Source organism: Myxine glutinosa, chromosome 2 (genome assembly GCF_964187855.1).
Source record: "Myxine glutinosa chromosome 2, kmMyxGlut1.1, whole genome shotgun sequence".
NCBI classification, from domain to species: domain Eukaryota; kingdom Metazoa; phylum Chordata; class Myxini; order Myxiniformes; family Myxinidae; genus Myxine; species Myxine glutinosa.
The window spans coordinates 200,272,886-200,299,074 of record NC_136262.1 but is presented as its reverse complement, the minus strand read 5'-3'; the positions used below and the strand labels follow the sequence as shown (position 1 = coordinate 200,299,074).

The window sequence follows — 26,189 nt, the reverse complement described above, 5'->3', positions numbered from 1 at the left end:
GAGGACCCGCGGCTCGGTTCGCGGTGATTGGACATCCAGGTCGAGCGTTCCGTTCGCCTCAGCGATCGAAGGTATCCGAAACTCGTGCCTCGTTCGCCCTTCGCCGTCGTTTCCAATCGACCTTTACAGCCTCGACCCCGCGAACCGCTTTTATTCGCTCCAAACTGGACGTGGAGAAGAAAAATAATGATCTTTTCAGGGCATGAAGAGTAAGAAGAAGAAGAAGTGTAATATGGTGGTCGCGACGTAGCGTACAGTGTCCCTTGCTGCGGCCTGTCTGCACATCTCGTCACCAGCACCGTTACCGTCACCGGCTGCAGCTCTGGCTCGGGCGGTCTCTCTATCGGTGAGTTTTCTTCAGCATTTCCTCATCGAGGTGTTTACGAGGCGCCGGGTTACGGGTATGGCGGCTAGGACTAGGAGGGATGCGAGGGGAAAGGACTGTCGGTGTTGCCTCGAGTAGGCCGCACTTGCACGAGTGTTTGTCCGCCCGTTGGAGCCCTCACTGTCTCCCTTTTGCATCGCCGGATCGTTCCGCCCGTTTTCGAACCCATTCGCCGTCGTCCTCGGTCTCCGTCCCCACGACCGATCCCGTTTGCCTTCGTCTCCGTCCGTTCGGATTGTCGGTCCGTCCTGTCACTCTGGCTCCATTGTCTGCTCGGCGACCTGACTGGTCCATTTTTCCGTTTGACCGCTGCAGCCGCGTCAGGACGGCCATTGTGCTTGACGGGTCGCGGGTTTGCAAACGTGGGACTCTTTCCGAACGCGTTTCCGCGCCAGCAGCTGTTGAAGCATCTGTGGTTGACGACGCTGTGATTTTCTCCCCTCGTCGTTGTTAGGGACCTGCCGGGTGTCCTGCATGTGCAGTGTTGTCTGAACGGAGAAAGGCTTGTCTGCGTAAAATGTATCCCAATGGGACGGAACTCACGAGTACCATTCACGCCTTTCCTCTTCCACCTACCTTCTCTACACAGTCCTCCCACGACTCGACTAATCTCCTATCTGCCGTTTCCTCATTTTATCCAAGTGTTTTTTTTTAGTCTTCCCGCCTTCTCCCAGACCCCCCCCCCACCCCCACCCCCCAATCCCCCACCCCCCACCCCCCAATCCCCCCACCCCCACCCCCCAATCCCCCCACCCCCACCCAATCCCCCCACCCCCACCCAATCCTCCCACCCCCCCCAATCCTCCCACCCCCCAATCCCCCAATCCCTCCAATCCCTCCAATCCCTCCAATCCCTCCACTGCTGACGTAATAAATAAATAAATAAATAAATGTCTGTGTAGTCTGCTAAAAAAAACCTTTTATTACATCATCGTGGCATCCTAAAAATCGCCCCAACCCCCCCACCCGCCCACCCGCCCAACCCCCAACCCCCAAATTGTTTGGATGCTTTCCTGAATTGTGACCTCACATGCGGTAAAATCGACATGAAGATTCTTGGCCTGCATGACCTTTGTGGTGCAGCGCGGTGGTTGCGCAGATTGCACGAGCATGGAGGTTTGGAAATGAAGACCTTCAAATCATTAAAACCCCCATGATGAAGCTGAGTCTCTGGGTCCATCGCTTTTACATCGCAGATAGCTTGGTGGTCTCTTCGCTCTCTGTCTTCTACCGCCTCCTCCTGGTCTTGTGCTCTTTGCCCTTTCTGTGCTGTGTCCGCCCCCCCCCCCCCAATGTTTTTGCAGGGTGCCAGCCAGAAACCATCATCTCCGGTGAAACTCCCAGGATCACTGCTCACCTCCATTAAATCGTTCCTCTTTTTCCCGCCTGTGGAACCAACTTCCACATTTCCTTCAACCTCGTTCTTCCCTTTCGGTCTCCAAGAAACCTGTTTGCCTCCATCTCAGATCATCTCCCCTTCGAGTGCATGATCTTTTCTACCTCTGTTAATCCTCCTCAAGCCCACTTCTTTCCAATTTTCCAGTTTTTCCTGCCTAAGAATGTTCTGTATCCATGTTATCCACATCAGGCATCTTCCCCTTCCCCTCATATTCCACCCCACACCCCATATTCTGCCCTAAACCTCATATTCCACCCCACACCCCATATTCTGCCCTAAACCTCATATTCCACCCCACACCCCATATTCTGCCCTAACCCTCATATTCCACCCTCCACCCCATATTCTGCCCTAACCCTCATATTCCACCCCACACCCCATATTCTGCCCTAACCCTCATATTCCACCCCACACCCCATATTCTGCCCTAACCCTCATATTCCACCCTCCACCCCATATTCTGCCCTAACCCTCATATTCCATCCTCCACCCCATATTCTGCCCTAACCCTCATATTCCACCTTCCACCCCATATTCTGCCCTAACCCTCATATTCCACCCCACACCCCATATTCTGCCCTAACCCTCATATTCCACCCCACACCCCATATTCTGCCCTAACCCTCATATTCCACCCCACACCCCATATTCTGCCCTAACCCTCATATTCCACCCTACACCCCATATTCTGCCCTAACCCTCAGATTCCACCCCACACCCCATATTCTGCCCTAACCCTCATATTCCACCCCACACCCCATATTCTGCCCTAACCCTCATATTCCACCCGACACCCCATATTCTGCCCTAACCCTCATATTCCACCCCACACCCCATATTCTGCCCTAACCCTCATATTCCACCCTACACCCCATATTCTGCCCTAACCCTCGTATTCCACCCTACACCCCATATTCTGCCCTAACCCTCAGATTCCACCCCACACCCCATATTCTGCCCTAACCCTCATATTCCACCCGACACCCCATATTCTGCCCTAACCCTCATATTCCACCCGACACCCCATATTCTGCCCTAACCCTCATATTCCACCCGACACCCCATATTCTGCCCTAACCCTCATATTCCACCCTACACCCCATATTCTGCCCTAACCCTCATATTCCACCCGACACCCCATATTCTGCCCTAACCCTCATATTCCACCCCACACCCCATATTCTGCCCTAACCCTCATATTCCACCCCACACCCCATATTCTGCCCTAACCCTCATATTCCACCCCACACCCCATATTCTGCCCTAACCCTCGTATTCCACCCTACACCCCATATTCTGCCCTAACCCTCATATTCCACCCTACACCCCATATTCTGCCCTAACCCTCATATTCCACCCCACACCCCATATTCTGCCCTAACCCTCATATTCCACCCTACACCCCATATTCTGCCCTAACCCTTATATTCCACCCTACACCCCATATTCTGCCCTAACCCTCATATTCCACCCCACACCCCATATTCTGCCCTAACCCTCGTATTCCACCCTCCACCCCATATTCTGCCCTAACCATCATATTCCACCCCACACCCCATATTCTGCCCTAACCCTCATATTCCACCCTACACCCCATATTCTGCCCTAACCCTCATATTCCACCCTACACCCCATATTCTGCCCTAACCCTCATATTCCACCCCACACCCCATATTCTGCCCTAACCCTCATATTCCACCCCACACCCCATATTCTGCCCTAACCCTCATATTCCACCCCACACCACCCCATATTCTGCCCTAACCCTCATATTCCACCCTACACCCCATATTCTGCCCTAACCCTCATATTCCACCCTACACCCCATATTCTGCCCTAACCCTCATATTCCACCCTACACCCCATATTCTGCCCTAACCCCCATATTCCACCCCACACCCCATATTCTGCCCTAACCCTCATATTCCACCCTACACCCCATATTCTGCCCTAACCCCCATATTCCACCCCACACCCCATATTCTGCCCTAACCCTCATATTCCACCCTCCACCCCATATTCTGCCCTAACCCTCATTTTCCACCCTCCCTCCACCCCATATTCTGCCCTAACCCCCATATTCCACCCTACACCCCATATTCTGCCCTAACCCTCATTCTTCCCCATATCACTAAATTTATCAAAGTCTCCCTCTATTTTGTCCCACGTCCCTGCTGTTGGTGTCCCCCCTTTTTCTTTTAATCCTTTTGTTCTGTTGTGTTCTGATCCCTTCTTGTCCTAGTTCCTCCACAAGCCTCAACTTTGTATACTGACAAAACTTTTTTTTGACATGAAAAGTATGACAATTGGTTGATGGTTTAATCGCACATTTATAGGAAATGGAAAACTGTTGGCTAGCCAATTGTGGTTATCTGGACTGTATTAAGATGAGATAGGCTGAGCGAAGTTATTTGCTGACATGTGCCATATGCGCGTCACATGTAACATACAGTAAGAGATGCATGAAAATTTAAACCTTAACGAGAGTTCAGGATGCCGAGCTCACTTCCTTTCGGCCGGGATTCATGCCCGACTTTACTTGTCATTGTTTCGCAAAACGTCCAACATCTGAAGCTTTGCTTTAAAATGGGAACCACTTTTATAATAGACCCTTTGTGTTTTTATTGGGGGAGTGGGACTTTTTATGAATTGGCATTTTTATGCCTCCGCCTCCAAAGGTGGCCAGAGGCATTATGTTTTAGGGTTGTCCGTGTGTACGTCCGTCTATTAACCGCAAATAATTAAATATATATTTCTCGGAAACCGCTGAATGGAAAAATTTGAAACTTGGTACATTGTCAAGTACTCCCAATGGGAAACAAAAGCATGATAATGATTACATCATCGGTGATGTGGTATACCAGCCATGAATGTTTTAATTGAATGCCTTATCCTAAAAATCTGAAATTGCATGCACATCATCTCTGACCCATTTGTATTGAAATATTGAATCTATGACATCTTTGGTCACATGGTTTGGCAGCCAATTTGAAGGAAAATATTAAAGAATTATATCTCTGAAACCGCTAACCCTATCAATGCGAAATTTTACAAATGTCAACCAACACTATTGTTGCATATAGTTTTAAAATAATGACATTGTAGGTCACATGGTTTGCCAGCCATCTTGAATAGAAAAACGAACCTATCCGATCAACACGAAACTTCACACACGGGATCTCATACCCTTACATATGCAGAGTGTACATGTTTGATGTAATTTGTCACCTGGTTTGGCAGCCATATTAGCTTGAAAGCCGATATTTTTTAAAAAGTCCCTTCTCTGAAAACGCTTCACCGATCAATGTGAAACCTGTCCTGTGGTAAAAATGTGATACTTCAAAACAGATGGAGGGATTTAAATCAAACTTTATTTTTTATTTAGTTTAGTTTCATTTAAATTTAGTTTAATTTAGTTTATTTTTAGGACAGTCACAAGCAGTGACTACGTGGAGGCATATTGGCGACAGTCGCATTGTTCTAGTTTGTTTTTGTTTATTTCCACGTGTAGAATTGTATTTATTACCCCACTCACGTGAAGTGAGTAAGCAACGTGAAGCGTGGGGTAAGCAATTGTTTCCTGTCCGTCTGGATGTCTACAAATGTTAGGTCATGGTCGAGGAGAAACTTATTTAAATTGCATGTTATATTTTGAATATGAATCAGAAAACAAACCTGCCGTTTAACTGAACCTTGGCTCTGGATTTGTCGCGATCCCATATACAGTCACGTGAAAAAGTAAGTACACCCAATGTAACGTTTTGATTTTTTCAACATATTTCAACATACAGCGATATCTTTTTTTTTTCTTTTTTTTTTTGTATACTGAATCGAGGCTCGTGAAAGAGCTGACATTTACTTCACAAACAAATCAACCAGACAAACAAAATATATAAAAAGAGGGAGTGGAAGACAAGAGAATGGCAAGCACGCAAACACTTGAGAGCACACAACATTTAAGAGCAGGGAGATGTGTGGGAGGGAGAGGGCTTGGGGGGAGGAGGCATGGGAAGGGGGGGGGGGGTGGGAGAAGTATAAAACACAAGGACACCAAGGACTTCCAGGTAGTGCTGTTAGCTAGATTCAAAATCCCGTCTCGGAACCGTCTCGATAAATTTTCAATTTTCATAACGGGATCTCGGATCGGCTCGGTTCCCGGCAAAGTTAAAAAAAAAAAAAAAAATTAAATAATAATAAGGCTTCAAAAATAATGGAATTTCATTACAATATATAAACAACAATGAAAAAAATTCATTTCTGATGTTGATTACTTAAATTCCGACTTAGCTTCCATTTACCGGGATGAAATAAAATACACCGCCTACATGCAGATGATCGGCCACCGACGGGACCGGGTTATCTCATTACAGTTTGTATTGTCGTGTAATTTCTTGCTCGGAATGTCAGAGAGAGGGAGAAAATGTTTCTGCCCTGGCATATTCGAGTCCCGGTTGGAGTTTCATTATCATTTTGTGAGTTGTGATCGCCAAGGGGCTTGCCCCCCCCCCCCCCCCCGTTCCCCTTGCCTCCCCCGCCCGGCAATGCCGGGTACTTCTGCTCGTAAATTATAAAGCACGCGGTGTAGTGATCACCCCCCCCCCCCCTCCTTATTTTGACTCTGTGACTAAAGTAAACGTAATCAACTTATCAGGCCTAAAGTGGAGATAAGATAACCAAAATACTTTCACATTCAAATCGTCAAACCAAACCCCGAGGGATTCTTACAATTTATAGATTTTGCGTTGCAATTAAACATAAACGTTCATCAAAAACTCATTTCATAAAACTACATAATGTATTGTACTTGTATTAATACATTGTGTGTAGAATAATCCGTTATAAACGTGTTTTTAATCTAAATAAACATCGTCCCTCCAATCACGAGGCCTCGAGCGAGTCCCTCGATATTAATGTGCAAAAGACCATAGCAACCACATTCCGTAACTCGTCTCCATGGACGGACACGTGACCGCAGCGGGGCGGGGCGAGGCGGAGTGATACAGCGGAAGGATTCAACAGTTTAAATAAAGCCGCGACGCGGCGGATTTTCATTGTGACCTTCATCCTGATTTCGTTACCTCCGCCACCAAAGGTAGATGGAGGTTATGTTTTCACTCCTGTCTGTTTGTCCGTTTGTCCGTTTGTTTGTGAACACAATATCTCAAAAAGTTGTGGACGGATTCGGACGAAATTTTGTGGAGATGCAGCGTGTGTGACAAGGACGGAATGATTAGATGTTGGTGAAGATCCGGATTCGGAATTCGGATTCGTTTACAGTGCATTGTTTGTTGACAAGGGGAAAATCCTGGAATGGAACAGTGAGTTTACTTTATCTATCATCGTTTGTGTCAGTTCAGCTGCACTTGCGAAAAATGATGCTTGTGCAGAAGCAGAGTAATGAAAGCAAGGCTCAATAAATGCCTCTATTATGGAAAATATCTGCAAGAAGTTGGAATTTTAACCGGGATTTTTTTACCGAGAAATTGCGTCAATCAATTTATCTCGGGACCGTCCCGAGACCGTCTCGAAAGCCGAAACCACCGGGATTTCGTCCCGGTCTCGGCTCGGTTGACAGCCCTACTTCCAGGACAGAAGTTGGTATTTCAAAAAGTGGAATTTGAGTGAAATTATCGGGGATAGAAAAGATCAAGGTTTTGGATGGGGGAAGATAAGAGATGGTGGTGAACAGCTGTTTTAAAGACCTGGAGGGTGGAGTGGGATTGAAGAGAGTGAGGGAGTTTGTTCCAGAGGTGGGAGAAAAGAGGAATGAAGGAGTGAAGGTGAGCAGAGAGTCTTGATTTTGGCAGTTTAACCATAAGAGGGTTGCAGGCAGATCTTGTGCGACCTGTAGGAATATATGCGGGACAGAGCCCAGAGAGATCTGGGGGGGGGGGGGGGGGGCAAGGCCAGAGAGGAGTCGGTAGAAGACGGAAAGACCACCAACCTGCCTGCGGTGAGTGAGTGAGAGGCCTTTGGAGTTAGCTTCATCGCGGGAGATTCCAATGATTCTGAATGCTTTGCTTTCAACAGCGTGAAGACGAGCTAGGTGTGAGGCAGGAGCACCAGCCCAGAGGGGAGAGCAGTATTCCATTGAGCTGCGGATGAAAGCCTTGTACGTGGTGAGGAGCTTAGGTGTGCCAAGGAAGGACTTCGCACGACGGAGGATGCCCAGTCGGCGACTGGCTTTGGAGGCCAGATTTGAAATTTGGTTTTCCCAGGAAAGATCATGGCAGATAGTGAGACCCAAAAGTTTGAGTGACAGAACATCTTGGAGAGGATTATTCAGAAAGTAGATGGGAGGGTTGTCCAGTCGGTCTTTTCGGAGAGACATCGTAAGAGTGTGAGATTTGTCAGGATTGAAAGACATGTTCCACTTGTTTGCCCAGTCTGTTATTTTGTCCAGGTCTGCAGAGGGTGAGGAGGCTGCAGACTGCCAATCTGAGGGATGAGGAATGGAGCGGCAGAGAGTGGAGTCATCAGCAAAGAGATAGAGAGGATTTTCAAGGGAGTCAGAGAGATCATTGAAGAAGACCAGAAAAAGCACAGGGTCCAGAACACTGCAATGGGGAACTCCAGCCTGAACAGGACGAGGAGATGAGAGAAACCCATTCAGGGCCACACGTTGACTACGACTAGAGACGAAGTCTGCCAGCCATGCGTGGAGATTTCCATGGATACCAACAGAGGAGAGTTTGGTGAGCAGAGCGGGGTGCCAGACCGTATCGAAGGCACGTGATATGTCAAGGGAGACAGCTCTAATTTCCTGTTTGGCATTGAGGACCTCCATCCATTGTTGAGAAAGCAGTAGCAGCATGTCCAGAGTAGAGTGAGCAGGTCTGAAACCAAATTGATGATCAGAGATCAAGCCATTGGAGAAGACGAAAGATTTCATATCTGAAGCAATGATGGATTCCATGACTTTACTGATAATTGAGAGAAGGCTGATCGGTCTGTAGTTGCTGGGATCTGTTTTTGCACCTTTTTTGTGCAAAGCGGTGATATTGGCAGATTTCCAAGCAGATGGCAGATGACCTTGAGCAAAAGAGAGTGTGAAGAGAACAGAGAGAGGGAGTGAAAGAGCGGAAGAACAAGATTTTAGGACCCGTGGGCTGATGCCGTCAGGTCCAGTTGCAGAATCAGAGTCGAGGGTTGACAGAAACTTTTCCACCTTGTCAGGAGGAAAGGACACAGAGTCCAGGAGCAGCTGGTTACGACTGGGTATGGTGGGTACAGAGAGGGATGGGTTTGGGACACAAGATTTAGAGGCAAACACAGAGTTGAGGCATTCAGCTTTTTCACGCGCGGATTTAGCCGTGTGGCCGTTTGAGGTGAGGGAGGGGATGGAGGGGGAACAAACACCAGAAACAGATTTGACCAGACGCCACCAGGATTTGGAAGAGGGAGACAGATAAGAGAGTTCTGTCCTGAGAACGGAGAGATATTGTTTTCTGGCTCTCCTGAGGGTGGACACACACTTGTTTCGAGCTTTGTGAAAGGAAATGAGATTTCCTTCCGTTGGATTTGCTTTCCAGGAGACGAAAGCAAGTTGTTTCTGGGCAATAGCCTCACCACAAGATTCCGTGTACCATGGACGGGAGGAAGGGTATGACAACTGAAGACGAGATGGGATAACTCTGTGCATGAGAGAGAGCAGTTTACTTTGGAAGAATTCCCAGGATGAGTTGATGTCAGAGGCGGTAGAGATGGGAGACCAGTCCAGATGATTGATGGCTGCTTGAAGACCATGCCAGTTGGCCTGAGTGAAATGCCAGACTCGTCGACGCTGAGGAGGCTCTCTGAGAATGGTCAGAGAGATGTCCACTTTAACAAGCACATGATCAGATGAGCCGATTGGAGCAGAAGAAGAGCAGCAGACATTTTCAGGGAAGTTAGTCATAACCAAGTCCAGAAGAGAAGATGCTCCGTTGATTGAGATCCGGGTCGGGAAATTGACAAATTGTGTCAGTCCCAGTGAGTCACAGAAGTCCTTTGCTGAAGAGCCATGGCTGGTGAGAGAGGTACCCACACCCAGCCAACTGGCATGGTCACAATTGAAATCACCACATATGAGGAAGAGAGAGTTGGGATGGGTAGATAGAAGTTGGTCCATGTTATCAGACAGCGAGATGTAGATGGAGTCATCACTGTTTGGTGGACGGTACAACACACATATGAACAGAAGGTGGGAGCGAAGGGGAAGCCGTAGCCAAAGGTATTCCTGGGGGTGAGGTGGAGAGAGGGCAGTGCAGGGCGAGTGAGGAAGAGAGTTTTTTATAAAGATAGCAGCCCCCCCTCCAGGACGAGGCTCAGGTCTATCATACCGGAGGAGGGAGTAACCTGGGAGAGATACCAAGGAATCGGAGACATCATGAAGGAGGAAAGTTTCTGTTAAGCAGATCACGTCTGGTTTGTCAGAAGCAACCTGTATGGAGAGATCAGTCAGGTTTGAGCGAAGGCCCCGGATGTTTGAGGTCCATACTGTTAAAGAAGAGGAAGGGGGAGCATCGGATACAGAAACAGGGGGGGGGAGCGGTAGGGTATGATGTGGAAGAGGAGGAAGAGGTAGGGAGAGCTGTTGCAGGTGTGTCAGAGATTTCAGAGCAGCTTGGAGAAAGGGAAGAATGGGGCGGCCAAAAGGTTTGATGGTAATTGGGTGAGGCGCAGTGAGGTGTTTGAGGAGGAGGAAGAGTGAGGCAGAAGGTTGAGGGAGATGAAGGTGAGAGTTGGAAGGGGGAAGAAGCGGGGAGGACGCTTTGAGGAGGAGGGGTGAGAGGGGAGTCTAGGAGGGGAGGAGTGAGGGAGGGTCTCAGAGGGGAGGGTAGTGGGGGGAGTTTAGGAGGGAAGGGGCAAGGGGGGAGATCTGAAAGGGATGGGTGATGGGGAAGATTTGGAGGGGAGGGGCAAGGGGGAAGATTTGGAAGGGATGGGTGATGGGGAAGATTTGGAGGGGAGGGGCAAGGGGGAAGATTTGAAAGGGATGGGTGATGGGGAAGATTTGGAGGGGAGGGGTGAGATTGGATTTTGAAAAATGTACGATTAATGGGAAACGAACATTTCTTGCAAAATGAGTTTCTTGCAACCTTCGAGTCAAAAATACGTTTGAGGACGCTGAAGGATGGGTGGAGTTCTGGAGAGTTTAGGGAATGAATGAAAGAGTCACTGTAGCTGTAAGAGATGGAATTTTTTTTTGGAATGAATAGATTTGGTCTTCATTTCAACAATATTGAAAGATAAAGGTGATATAATATAACATATCATGAAACATTTACATTTTATAGTCCATTGTATAATTTAAATAAACATAAATGCAAATTTCGCATGTGGAAAAAGTAAGTACACCCTTGGCTCTAATCGGTGGCATTGCCCCCTTTGGCAGAAACAACCTCAAGTAGGCGTTTCTTATAACTGTCTACCAGTCTCTGACATCGACTGGGAGAATTTTTTGCCCACTCCTCCATGCAGAATTAATTCAGCTGTGCAATGTTTGAGGGGTTTCTTGCATGCACAGCTCGTTTCAAATCCCCCCACAACATCTCGATGGGATTTAGATTCGGGCTTTGACTTGGCCATTCCAGAACTCTCCATTTCTTTCTTTTCAGCCATTCCTTGGTGGATTTACTGGTATGTTTAGGGTCATTGTCATGTTGCAAGGTCCACCTTTGGTTGAGCTTCAACTCTCCGACAGATGGCCTCACATTATCCTCAAGCACCCTCTGGTACAATGAAGAATTCGTAATGGATTCTATGATGGTGAGCTGCCCAGGCCCTGATGCAGCAAAGCTGCCCCAAACCATAATATTTCCACCACCATGCTTTACAGTTGGTATCAGGTTCTTGTCCTCAAATGCTGTCTTTGGTTTTCGCCAAACATGTCTTCTGGTACTGTGGCCAAATAGCTCTACCTTTGACTCATCTGTCCAGACCACATTGTTCCAGAAGTGCTGGTCGTTGCCTAGGTGTTCATTGGCAAACTTTAGTCTTGCCCTGATGTTCTTTCTGGACAGCAAAGGATTCCTCCTGGCACACCTCCCATGTAGATCAAATTTGTGCAGCCTCTTTCTAATGGTAGACTCGTGCACTTTGACATCAACAGTGGCAAGAGCTACCTGTAGGTCGCGTGATGACATTCTGGGGTCCTTGGAGACTTTTTTCAGCATCTTGCCATCTGCTCTCGGGCTGAACTTGCTGGGGTGGCCTGGCCTGAACAACTTGGCAGTTGTTTGGAATCTTCTCCACTTGTCGATGATCTTCCGGACAGTCGAATGATTGATTTCAAATTGTTTGGAGATCTTTTTAAATCCCTTCCCAGACTCGTAGGCATCTATAACCTTCTTTCTGAAGGCCTCGGAGAGCTCTTTTGATCTGGGCATGGTAACGCCGCACACTTCAACAACAAAGAGCAAACCAAACTAAATGTCTGAGGTTTAAATAAGACAGGTTCCTCCAAGATCCTCTCTAATGATGTTCTAATCATTTGCACCTGAGCTGGTGCAACTGATTCTAATTTTAGGTATTTGAATAGTGATAAATGTAGGGGTGTACTTACTTTTTCCACATGTGAAATTTGCATTTGTTTATTTAAATTATACAATGGACTACAAAATGTAAATGTTTCATGATTTTTGTTATATTATATCACCTTTATCTATCAATATTGTTGAAATGAAGATCAAATAGCTGCATGTTGAAATATGTTGAAAAAGTCAAAACTTTACATGGGGTGTACTTACTTTTTCACGTGACTGTATGCAGCAAGGAGTGAGATAATTTTTCTTACACTGTCTGCCTGCTTGGCAATCAAACAAAATTGAAAATCATTCCAAACAGGAAACTTCGTTTTTAAGGATGTTATAAAGGACACAAACAACAGGCACAAATAACTAATGTAACTGTTAGATATAGTGATGTAATAGACACTTTATCAATTGCAGTAAATTCCAGAATTAATTTATTTATATGATTTTAACAATCTTTATTTTATTTAAATGGAATTATATACTTGAACAATGTAGAACACAAATCGCCTTCTTTGCATTTCCAAGAATCTCCAGTTTAGCAGTATGTGAATGAATGATCGTTTTAAGGCAATTTCCCCCGCTAGAGCAGGGGTTAGCCTTGCGGGCCCCATGAAAATCATGGTTCCCTTTTTGAGGCAATGTTTTTTTTATGGCCGGATGCCCTTCCTGGTGCCAACCCTTAGTCGCCTCCTACGATGTGCAGGGATACGGTGTACCTATTCTAAACCGGGGTACACACCGGGATATCAGTTTAGCAGTATGTGGACATATTAAATAGGGTGGTATATAAGACTGCTCCAATAGCGCTAAACTTCCAGGATTTTTTAAACCGGTGATTCGACATCTTGTGTTTAAATAGTTTAAACCGAGCTGTTAGGGTTGTATTACTATTTCATTAAAATTGAAGTACAGTAATTCCCTGATTTACGTCACCCCTTTTTATGTCGTTTCACAAATACATCATTGGTATTTTTTTTGTATACTTGGTCTGGACTCATGGAAGTGCTAACCTCATCCTATTAATACCAATTCTCAATATTCGTCGTCTCGGCTCACACTTGTCGTTTTCGAAGCCATACCTTTTATTCTCAAGCATTTTCAGAACATAAAAAACCGATAGAGGCCAGAATACATCACTAAAGTACCCATATTTTCTGGTGTATTAATCGTGATCATGTATTAACTGCACCCGTTTTTCACCCTCAAATAAATAAATAAATAAATAAAATTCATGCTCCCAGCGAAACTTGATGAAATATGACTGGTAGTGCTTGGTCTTATCAGCCATGTCATCGGGTAGATGTTGGGAGATGTTTATGTGCCATCGAATTGACAGATGATGGCGTGCCATGAACCTGTAGGCCTATGATGGCCTGGTCCTGAAGTCCCCACTGTCATCCTCCTTGGCTAAGCTCTTCACCTTGAGCCTGAGAGCAAGTGTTGTGAATGAAAAACGTTTAAATTCAAACAAATTTCCCAATATAAGAGGCAGAGGTTTGGGTGAGTGCTGCCAAAATCTTTATCTTATTGTCTATATTTACTATTACAGTGTTTATTTTATTTAAATTATAATGTTTAAGATCCATCTGGCGTACCTTCTCCAGCAGTAGAAGGTCCTCATTTGAGATCTCCTCCCGGTACGAGTACAGCAACTCCTCTCTATCACCCTCCTCCACCTCACCAAAGCCGACAGTCTGTTTTGGCCATTTTGACGATGTTCCGTCGTGTTTTCAACACATCATTCACGCCGAAACCCATTATTCATGGTTTTTTTTTTAAGCCGTGACCAAATTGAGGACAAGGTTTCCCCCGTACACAATTCATACAGGAACGAATGACTTCCCTCAAACACTCCTCAACATTACATAGAACATCCCTTATTGTAAAGGCATTCCAGAATTCCTTTACAGTCCTGTGATCATTATCAGTTGATTTCACCTGCAAATGATTATCAGGTTTGCAAATATTATTCGGATATAATACAACTTGAATGTAGCAATGACTCCCTGATCCTCATATCACCTGTACGATCACCTCTTTCATACCGTCCTAAAACATCCATTTTCACTTCAATAGTGAGGGCCTTCCTCTGTATTTTGCTCACACTACCAACCTTGCTACTCCACGGACGCTTTCCAGTCATGATTGCAGTGGGTACGCTTATTACAGCGCACAATCCATGCGCAAAATGGGAAACGTCATGAAACACACGACACTAACATGGAGGGTTTCCCGAAACTGAGGGAGAGGGAAGGCAATCTAGCCAGAAGCCGGGTGTTATCTTGAATACATTTTCATGTTGCTCGAAAATTTTAAAAAGTGTGAAAATGTAATCGCAGTGTTACTCACGCACTCAATTCACGTAATTCCAAAAAATGGTATAAGTGACAGGTGCACACAACTCCAACTAGAACAGCACTCGATAGAGCTCATACCTCCGCCAGGCTGAACAGTTTGTTTTGTATCCCACTGATAGGTCGGAACTGGATTCGGACCTGAACCATAATCTAATCGGCTTCTTCTTGTCACCTAACCAACTCGTCCACCTCGTTTATTCATAACTCATCCATAACTTTTTAAAATATCATGTTATTTATCGCTCTCTGCCCGATCCCTCAATGGTGAAGAATCACTTAAAAATTAAATAATCCTCGTATCTGAATCCATATTCAGGTCTTCACCAAAATTGAATTGATTTGTCCTTGTCACACACGCAACTTGGCCACCAAGGTTTGTCCAACTCTGTGCACAACTTTTTGAGATATCCTGCGACATATCGTTTTTGGCCCTATCTCCCAATGGTGAAGAATCACTTAAAAAATTCTAGTAGCCCGATCCGAATGCGGATCTTCACCAAAATCTAATCATTTCGTTCGTGTCACATATACTACCTCTCTGCCAAATCTCGTCTGAATTTGTCAACAGCCTTTTGAGATATCTTGTTCATAGACAGACAGTGGTGAAAAGATAACCTCCATCTACCTTCGGTGGTGGAGGTAAAAATGCGCAAACACATCACGTATAAAACGCAAGCTTACCGAACTGGAACTGGAATGTACACTATTAACAGTGGTGACGTCACATGCAAGGAAATGGTCATATATTTTATCTATGTAAGTTGTATGTTTTTTCTTTTTTTTAAGTAGCATTAAATTCAATACATCGTCTTTATTTAAATGCATGGCAATATGTACACTTAAAAAAAAAAAACTAACATTGTCATTATGGGCTTCTTATGATTGTGGGCCTGGCTCCGCGGTGCCGTTGGAGCCATTGTAACCCCGGTCCTGGAGACCAGGTGGGTATTCCCGTCATGCATTCCTCACACCTGTTTGTCAATCAATCAGAATTGACAGGAACGGAATGACATGTGGGGGTTATCGTGCATGACAACGGGTAAAAACACGCAACCGAGATAGTTTTACATAATTATGAAAGCTCTAAACGCTCCCCGATATGTACAATATAGATCTACTGGAATGTATGTGACAATTCGAATATAATTTAAATTTGGCATTGATCGGTTTTAAGACCTTCACTCCTTCATTCCTCTTTTTTCCCACCTCTGGAACAAACTCCCTCACTCTCTTCAATCCCACTCCCTCCTCCAGGTCTTTAAAACAGCTGTTCACCACCATCTCTTATCCTCCCCCATCCAAAACCTTCATCTTTTCTACCCCCGTTAATACAACCCAAACTCACCTTTTTCAAATTCTGTTTTCTTTACTGAACTACCCTGTTGTGTGCATCTTGTTTTATACTGCATAACCTGCCCCAGCCCTCTCCCTTCCACAGATCTCCTGACGTCCCTGTTCCCTGCTGCTGTTGTTGTGCTTCCCTCTTTCTCCCCTCTTGTCTCCTACCCCCTTTGTTATATGTTCTTTGTGTTGGCTTTTATACGAGCTTCTACTTCGTATACCAATTTTTTTTTTCCCCTATATTTGTGTATTAACCTCACCCCTAGCTTTTAACTGTTTGTCGATTTTAAAAAAGTGTGGTTAATACACAGGAAAATACGGTGCCAATTCGGAAGATCGCAAAATCGTTGAAAGAACCACTCTACTTCACAGGACACCTTGGTTAACGTTCTTCTGAAGAATGGCACGCCTTGTGATTTAAAGACTTAGTCTGTGAAGCACAGATCAAACTTTTTTTTAGCCGCGTCGCAGACGCTGCTAATAGAGTGCCCTCTGCTATTGTTGTTGTTCTTCTTGTTCTTTGTTCTTGCAGAGAAGACAAAACCTCAAAGCTCCACCCATTCTGGGAACCATAGCTCCACCCATTTTGGGAGAGGCTTCATATAAACAAATATCCACCATCTATCTATAATTCCAGTAATCTCTGTATGTCTGTATGTCTGTGACCGCTGTTTCTCGACAACCACGGGTCCGATATACTTTAAACTTGCCAGGTATATTGCTGGGGACCCGAGGATGTGCCTTTTCAAGGTTTCATATTAATCGGAGAAGTAGTTACCGAGCTATGTCCAAAAAACGATTCAACCAATCAGAGAGCAGCGAGCTATCACGTGTGCCGAACGTGGCGAACAGACTCTGCCTCGGACGGCACATTTGAGAGCGTATTCATTTATTTCACGTTGGCAAACTATGTTGCCGTTAAACTATGTTTTAAAACTAATTAAAACTAATTTGCGATTCATCGTAACTGCGATATGCGACCTTCCGGACAGTCAAATGAGGACGTCACTTCCGGACTTGCAAGCCGTTCGCTTTCCGTTCACGCAAGCCGTTCGCTGGACCAAACCATTTCATGTAAATAGAGGGGGGGGATATAATTTTAGATATATATATAGTACGGGCATGCCCTAGTTTTATTAACTCGCATAGCTTTGAGGCCTGTTTTGTAGGCCCGTGGTGTCTTCCTCTCTCACACAGTTTTATTTCAAATCAAATTCGATATATAATTCCATTTTTCACAGTCGCTAACATAGTTTTAGACTCGGTTGAAAAAAAACGGGAAGAAAATCCGATCAAAGTTGCCCTTTATAGAACGAAATGAATTCTCAAAGGCCTGTAACTTCAAGTCCATTGAGATATTTTTTTTTTAAATCGCGGCATGGTCAGTCATACACCGCCCGAAATAAGAGACGGGAAAATGCCGAGATATATATATTTTGTTTAAATCGCGGCATGGTCAGTCATACACCGCCTTGGTTAACGTTCCCACGGGACGTTCCCGAAATAACAGACGGGAAAATGCCGAGATATATTAAAAATTCGTCCATTTGATGACAATCGTCACGATGAAATATTTAATTTATACGTCGTCACAATAATGTGGAGAGAGGAGCATAGCTTTGTTCACATGTCACCACACACAGGAAATTGCCGAGATATATATTTTTTAAATCGCGGCATGGTCAGTCATACACCGCCTGAAATAACAGACGGGAAAATGCCGAGATATATTTAAAATTCGTCGCCACACACGGGAAATTGCCGAGATATATTTTCACTTTGCACAAAAATAACATCAAGTAATCGAATCAATTGGAATGTCCTGTGCCTATAACATCGACGTTATAGGCACAGCTGCATCTAGGCATTGTGTAACATCGACGCGGCTTTTGTTTAAATTAAAACTTTTTGTACTTGTTTTTTTTTTTGGCCAGGCCTAGACTGGAACCCAGATTTCTCGGCTCAAAGGCAAGTGAGCCACCTCTGCACCATCCTGTCGGGTGTGTTGTGTGGTGGTAGTGGTGGTGGTGGTGGTGGTGGTAGTGCTGCTGCTGGTGGTGTTGGTTGGAAATGATCACTGCAGTTTAGTTTGTATGAAATAGTTTTTGAAGTATGAAATGGCAGCAAATGCGTGCTATGACAATTTTTCCATTTTCTTAGATTTAAACAATTCATCGTGATTGCTCTCTGTTTCGTGCATATACTTGCAATTTTCCCAACAATGATCCATTGTGACCATATATCTGATTCTGATAAACTACCTTTGTCTAATGATTTGGTCTCATGCAAGATGAGATAAAAAGTGTAAGGATCAAAAATGTTTTTCTTTTTAACTGTAAAGAAAACACTGGAGGTGTGTGTGTGTGTGTGTGTGTGTGTGTGTGTGTGTGTGTGTGTGTGTGTGTGTGTGTGTGTGTGTGTGTGTGTGTGTGTGTGTGTGTGTGTGTGTGTGTGTGTGTGTGTGTGTGTGTGTGTGTGTGTGTGTGTGTGTGTGTGTGTGTGTGTGTGTGTGTGTGTGTGTGTGTGTGTGTGTGTTGTTTTTGGCTGAAAAAAGAATGGGATGGAAGATAAAACAATCTCACAATTGCGTAAGCGTAGATAACTTTTCTGGATTAAAGAATTAAGAACTGCTTTCCCTTATGGATTAAATGAAAGAATTAATGACATATACACAGCAAAATGGACAAAACATCATTGCCTCTGTTTATAACACCTTACCACGAGACTCTCAGAGACACAAAGTACATAACTATGGACGTAAATGTCCAATTATAGACACACCACAACAAATTGTAAATGAATGGTTAGTTCTTAACAAATCCAATATCTGCACATTACTTAACAGCAGCAGAATTAAGATCAACACCTTAAAAAAAAAAAAACTGAAAGAAGTTTGGCAAATCGTGAACAGATTAATGGAAGAGGACGATCAAGAGGAACTCCCAATCCAACACATGGAAGCAATTCTGGACATGATTGATCATAAAATGTACAAAGAGAAACCTAAAAAAGTGAATCGTAGAAAAGACAATGATATCATCAAAATCTTGTTTGATAACAAAGGGGTGGAAATGATAAATATCGAGAAAATACTTCAACATAAGGAAGTGTGGAGTAAACTTCCAGAAACAATACAACAGAGAGAGCGACCAAGAGTTGTGTACACTTTGGGAAATTCAATTCGGGGAACGATCTTCAACTTCAAGGACACTGTACAATGTATAGATGTAGAGGAATGGTTAAATAACACACATCATTGTAATTGTGAGCATTCCGCATTCAAAGATCCACATCATAAACACGTCATCACAGGTGATCTCAGAATAGTGAAAGATAAAAGATTACGTGCATTACTTACAAAAGGACCAAAAGGACATCATAAACACTTCATCACAGGTGATCTCAGAATAGTGAAAGATAAAAGATTACGTGCATTACTTACAAAAGGACCAAAAGGACATCATAAACACTTCATCACAGGTGATCTCAGAATAGTGAAAGATAAAAGATTACGTGCATTACTTACAAAAGGACCAAAAGGACATCATAAACACTTCATCACAGGTGATCTCAGAATAGTGAAAGATAAAAGATTACGTGCATTACTTACAAAAGGACCAAATTATAGAGAAAATAAAAGACTAAACTGGAATAAAGCAATGGAACTTACAATGATGGGACTGGGCGAATGGATGAAAGAACAAATTGATAAACATAAAGTATCAAGCACACAAATAGCTTTATGGTTGGAGGAGGTAGAGAAACATGTGAAAAGGAATGAATGATCGTTTTGAGGCCATTTTTCCCTGCTAGAGCGGGGGTTAGCTGAAATGTTAGAATGGTTAGATGTGAAAAGGAGAGTTGGTGATTTGAAAAGAAAAGTTAGAATCAATAATCCGAAGGCAATTTTAAACAATCCAGAGACACGTGATTGCTTAAGGCAGCTTCAAACACAATATGTTATTGTTCCAATTGCTAAAGCAAATAATAATGTTGCATTTGTATGTAAAACATTCTACATTCAAACACTTTTGGAAGAATTGGGCTCAGACACGGGAATTTCAAAGACTTACAAAATAAGTTACGATAACAAAAGACTTGATACAACACCATACAAATCACTCAACGGTGAGAAGACTGCTAGTTCCGGATAAACACCATAAATTACCATTCATTTACTGGATCCCAAAAATGCACAAACACCCTTGTAAGATGAGGTTCATCATCGCAAGTAGAGAATGTAGTTTGAAACCTTTGTCGGGCAGTATAACAGCGGCAATGAAACTAATCTATAAATGCTTAAAAAACTACCATGAAATAGTGAAGTTTTATTCTGGTATTAAGAAATTCTGGATCATTGACAATTCCAAACCGGTAATCTATAGTATCCATAACATTGACAACAAGGGTAAAGCAAAATGTCTTTCAACTTTTGATTTTTCCACATTGTACACAAACATTCCACATGACAAGCTAGTAACCACATTGGACAGAGCAATAGATAAAGCATTTGCAGGAGGTAATAAAGCATACATTAATGTATATCAAAACAGAGCACACTGGTCTGTAAAGGATAATCAATATTCATGCAGCTTTTCAAAAAGTAAACTCAAAGAAAGTATTCGATTTCTGCTGAACAACAGTTTATTTACATTTGGCAACAAGATACTCCAGCAGACAGTGGGCATACCCATGGGTTCAGATCCGGCCCCTTTCTTTGCAAATTTTTCTGCACATGTACGAGTTTGATTTGGTCCAGAACATGTGCAGGAATAAATTAACAACTGCACGAAGATGACGAAACATCTTCAGGTTCATTGATGATTTGTTGGCAATTAACGATGGATTTATATATATATATATATATATATTTTTGTATACAGAGTCGAGGCTCGTGAAAGAGCTAACATTTATCAAACAAACAAATCAAACAAAAAAGCAAACGAAGTATATAAAAAGGGGAGTGGTCGACAAGATGGGGAGAGAAGGGGAGGAAGCACACAAACACAACATTTGAGAGCAGGGACATCGGGAGATGTTTTTGGAGGGAGAGGGCCTGGGGGGAGGCAGGATAGGTATAAAACGCAAGGACACCAAGGACTTCCAGGAAAGAAGTCAAAAGTCACCTCAAAAAAAGTGGGTTTGGGGTGAAATTAGCGGGGGTAGAAAAGATCAAGGTTTTGGATTGGGGGAGATAAGAGATGGTGGTGAACAGCCGTTTTAAAGACCTGGAGGGAGGAGTGGGATTCAAGAGAGTGAGGGAGTTTGTTCCAGAGGTGGGAGAAAAGAGGAATGAAGGAGTGAAGGTGAGCAGAGAGTCTTGATTTTGGCAGTTTAACCATAAGAGGGTTGCAGGCAGATCTTGTGCGACCTGCAGGAATATTTGGGGGACAGAGCCCAGAGAGAGCTGGGGGAGCAAGGCCGGAGAGGAGTCGGTAGAAGACGGAAAGACCACCAACCTGCCTGCGGTGATTAAGTGAAAGGCCCTCGGAGATAGCGTCATCGCGGGAGATTCCAATGATTCTGAACGCTTTGGTTTCAACAGCGTGAAAACGAGCTAGGTGTGAGGCAGGAGCACCAGCCCAGAGGGGAGAGCAGTACTCCATTGAGCTGCGGATGAAAGCCTTGTATGTGGTGAGGAGCTCAGGTGTGCCACAAGGAAGGACTTCGCACGACGGAGGATGCCCAGTCGGCGACTGGCCTTGGAGGCCAGCTTCGAAATGTGGTTTTCCCAGGAAAGATCATGGCAGATAGTGAGACCCAGAAGCTTGAGTGACAGAACTTCTTGGAGAGGATTATTCAGAAAGTAGATGGGAGGGTTGTCCAGTCGGTCTTTTCGGAGAGACATCGTAAGAGTGTGAGATTTGCCAGGATTGAAAGACATGTTCCACTTGTTTGCCCAGTCTGTGATTTTGTCCAGGTCTGCAGAGAGTGAGGAGGCTGCAGACTGCCGATCTGACGGATGAGGAATGGAGCGGCAGAGAGTGGAGTCATCAGCAAAGAGATATAGAGGATTTTCAAGAGAGTCAGAGAGATCATTGATGAAGACCAGAAAAAGCACAGGGCCCAGAACACTGCCTTGGGGAACTCCAGCCTGAACAGGAAGAGGAGATGAGAGAAACCCATTCAGGGCCATACGTTGACGACGACTAGAGAGGAAGTCCGCCAGCCTTCCTCTCTTGAGCAGCTTCATGATGATATATATCCAAAAGAACTTGAATTTAAAAAGGAAAGCCAAACTTCCACTTCATTTTCCTTTTTAGAATTACAAATTGACATCCATAATAATAAATTTCACACCAAATTATTTGATAAACGAGATGCATTTCCATTCCACATTGTCCGAATGCCTTTCTTAGACAGCAACATGCCTAAAAAGCTATTTTATGGTACGGTTGCAGGTGAAATAAATAATTAGGACTGTGAGAGCAACCACACACAGCTCTGAACTTGTCAATAGGATAAAACAACTAGTCAGATGTATGTTAGCGCAGGGAGCGACAGTCGGTCGATTAAAACAAGTTTTCTTTAATATCACAAAAAGACACCAATTCGAATTAGTAAAATACAACACGAATAGTAAAAATATTATTCATGAGATATTTATGTAAATACAGTACAATATAAGAATTAAATGTACTACAAATCAATGTTGCTAGGAATCAGTGGTTGCTAGGATATGGCAGCATGCCAAAAACCGTTTTCGGTGACAGTTTGAACATTCGAAATACAGTTTGATCCAAAGGTAGGTGGTGTGGTCGTGCTGGTTGGTAGATTGATGTATTTAAGGTAAGATGTGCATGATTTAATGATATCGTATTATCGAGTGTGGAAGGAAAGTTAAAAATATATGATAATACATTAAATCCTATTGCGAGTAAAGTTGGAATGAGTTATGTTGCATTGATGGGTTGACTGCCTGCCTGGATGCAACTGAGGTTGTGGATCTACTGATGTACCATCTATTGATGTGGATCCATGATCGAGGCTGTGGATCCGCCGTTTCGAGAGGTCATGGGCTGAAAGGATCGAAACCTCGAGGAAGAACGGTGCCCAGCTGATGATCCATGCAGTCGGGCAACTAGTCAATTGCTTCCAGGTTAAGGTTCTTGCTTTAGGTGGAGAAACTATATTTTGAGGTTTACAATTTAAATAAAGTTGAATAATGGATGTTGTGAAATTAACATCATTTACAGCAATCCTTTAAATTATTTATATTTAAGTTTAGGAACAACCAATACTGTACAATTAATTAAATGCATTTAAAAAAAATAAGAATTGAAAAAGAGAAATAAGTATTGAAAATCATAAGAGATAGAATTGTGAGAAACAAAAATAGAAAAACAAGGTGTGTGATGTGTGTGGTGTGTGTGTGTGGTGTGTGTAAAAGTGAGAGAGAAAGAGAATTGTGAGGAACAGAAATAACAAAACGAGGTGTTTTTGTTTTTTTAAAAATTAAAGGTGCTATGGATGGAGGGGAGCAGAGGACATTAAACTTCCTTGGCAAAAATGTTTGCAGTGATCTGTTTTTGTATTTTCTTTTTTTGTTTACCTCATTCCCCTTTCAAGCATTGGCAGGAGCGGGGTGAAAAAATCAAGATGGAGGAAACCGTGGAGAATGTATCTTTGGAAAATGGTGGTCGCCTCTCAGACTTGCTCCAAGAGCTGTGTGAGCTGCGGCTCACAGGTTCCTTCTGTGACGTTGTCGTCGAAGTGCAGAGCCGTCGGTACCTGGCTCATAAGGCTGTGCTGAGTAGCACATGTCGCTACTTCCGCTCGCTCTTCCTCGCCGAACCTTGCAGCACCCTGGGTCCATTTGTTCTCGACTTTATCTCTGTGGAGACGTTTGAACAGGTGCTTGAATTTATATACCGTGGGCAGCTGAGCGTGCCACGCACGGATCTGTCCCGGCTGAGGGTTGCCGCCACCGCCCTCGGCATACACTGTCTGCAGGAAGCCTTGCCACCTCCAAGCTCACCGGCATCTGAGAGTCCAGACGATGACGATGACGATGATGATGAGGATGATGATGATGATCGAGCTACAAATGGACCATCAAATTTGACAGAAGGGCCAAGCGAACGCATGTCAGGACCGAGTGACTCAGAGGGCCCTTCTGTCACAGCCAGCAGCCATATTTTGGAAGATGGGAGCATTGTGCATTCATTGTCAAACATACACAACAGCAGTGCATCTTATGGCAAGGGCAAGGGGTGGCTCAGTGGGATGCTTGTTGGAGAATCATCTCTGCAGTCTCGCTTGCTTAAACCTTCAGCCACTCACAATGGTACAGACAATGGCACAGAGCAGGGTGATTCTGGAAAGCTTATTGAAAAACATGAAGAAAAACCTCAAATATGGACTGTGAAGCAGGAGCCAATGGAAGAAAATGATGAAGGAAGCAGTGTGTCAGATGAAAGGCAGCGGGTTGCTGGTGATGGCAGCTTGCAAAATTCCAGAACTGATGAAGAAAATTTGGAAAGTTTACCCACGTCTCAATTCTCCACAATATATGTTCAATGTGTTCGCTCATTGGCAAGTGGTAGAATGGCTCCTCGTTCACCGCGTGCAGAGGTCCCCGGATTGAGCTGCCGAGCCTGTGGCCTCGCTTTGGATGAGGCTGCTGTGGTGGAGGGATTTTGCAGGAGCTGTGGAGCACTCTGGGATGACGGAGGCCCGCCGTCGGGAGTCTGGACTTCCAGAAAGGGCACAAGCGAACCTGTTTTGGAGGGAGTGAGTGGTGATGACGAGATGGGTTGGTCTTCTGTTGTCTGCAAGACTTGTGGCTTGACGATCCCAAGCAGTACAGCCGCCGTGCGGCGGCACGCCCGTGTGCACGTAGACAGGAGCCTGCGCTCTTGCCTTGTGTGCGGGAAGCGTTTCAATGACCGTAGCAATGTTGTGCGCCATGCTCTGCTGCATATCGGTGCACCCATCTTTGCTTGTGAGCTGTGCCACCGCCGTTTCACCACTCGCAACCACGTGGTGCAACATCAGAGACAGGGCTGCAGGACGCGTGGTCTAATGCAGCCCTCTCTATCATCATCACCAATTCTAGATCTTACGCATAGCTCCCCAAGCATTACCACTGTAGAATTGCCATTGTCTCCAATGTAGAATATTTTTATTTTTCCTTTGACAGGCCTTAACATATTGTTGAGAACACCACAGTACATTATTTTCATTCGTATTTTACAGCACATTTAAATTGGGATTGCTCTTAACTCGTAGTTTTAATTTTATTTTAATTATTTGTTTTGAGTGTTTGCTGTCTTTGCTTTTTCCCTGTTGTTCTGAATGCCCAGCTGCTTTGCCATTATATAGGTCTGGTTTATTTTGCCGTTCTGCATGAACAATTGTCCCTTTGACATGCGCTCTGTTTGTAGACACGTGAAGGCAGTTTAAAACTGTTTTCGCTAGCTTTCACAGTCACCGAGAACCATGGCCTGTGGCATTGCAAGTTGGATTGGCTCTGAAAGTAGACTTCCTTTTGAGTCCAGTATGCATGTAGCCCTGTAATATCCAACAACAAATCAAACTGACAATCCTGAGGGGCTTTGGGACATATGGAAGACCATGTCACAGTGATGTGCACCTCACAACAAACTGAACGGCACTGAGGATCGGTGATGTGTTGTCATGATTGTGTTCCTTCAGGATATGTGGAACACAGACTGCTCATAAAGGTCACATGGTATATGTTCTTTTTTTGTTTTGTCAGCTTTTCTGCCATTTGTTTGCCATTGTCAGAATAGTTTATTAGGGTCGGCGGGGGGGAGTGTGTGTGTGGGGTGGGGGTAAAATGCAGATTGTTTAACATTAATGATGATGTTGGGTGGGAAAACAGAAGTAAAGAAGAGTTTTAAATTTTCTGGAATACTGTGAGATCAGCGCTAAATCTTTCTTCCTCAGGATTGAACTTCCTCTCCATCTTCTTTCTCCAAGTATGGTTAAATGCTACCTTTACTACACGACATGTGTCGTAGTTGCATCAATTTTAGAGCATCGAATCAATCAATATTATCCATTTGTTGCAACATATTTGATGCACCAAACAAGATCAAGCATCAAACAATCCCTTAATGGCACTTTGCAGTCAAATCTGAAAACAAACTCTTTGCTAAAAGGCTGGCGTTGTGTGACATTATAAACAAATGAGGCCTTTTTGGCCAGTTGGCACCTCTATTCTT

At 44.2% G+C, this 26,189-nt stretch overlaps 1 protein-coding gene across 1 annotated transcript; it reads left to right on the top strand.

Moving 5' to 3' along the window:
• LOC137420933 (uncharacterized) lies at positions 1-25,702 on the top strand. Its single transcript, XM_068106462.2, has 2 exons — positions 1-346; positions 23,569-25,702. Exon 2 carries the CDS (start codon positions 23,599-23,601, stop codon positions 25,114-25,116), a length of 1,518 nt encoding a protein of 505 aa, XP_067962563.2. The 5' UTR covers positions 1-346; positions 23,569-23,598; the 3' UTR covers positions 25,117-25,702.
• Positions 25,703-26,189: the final 487 nt, after the last annotated feature.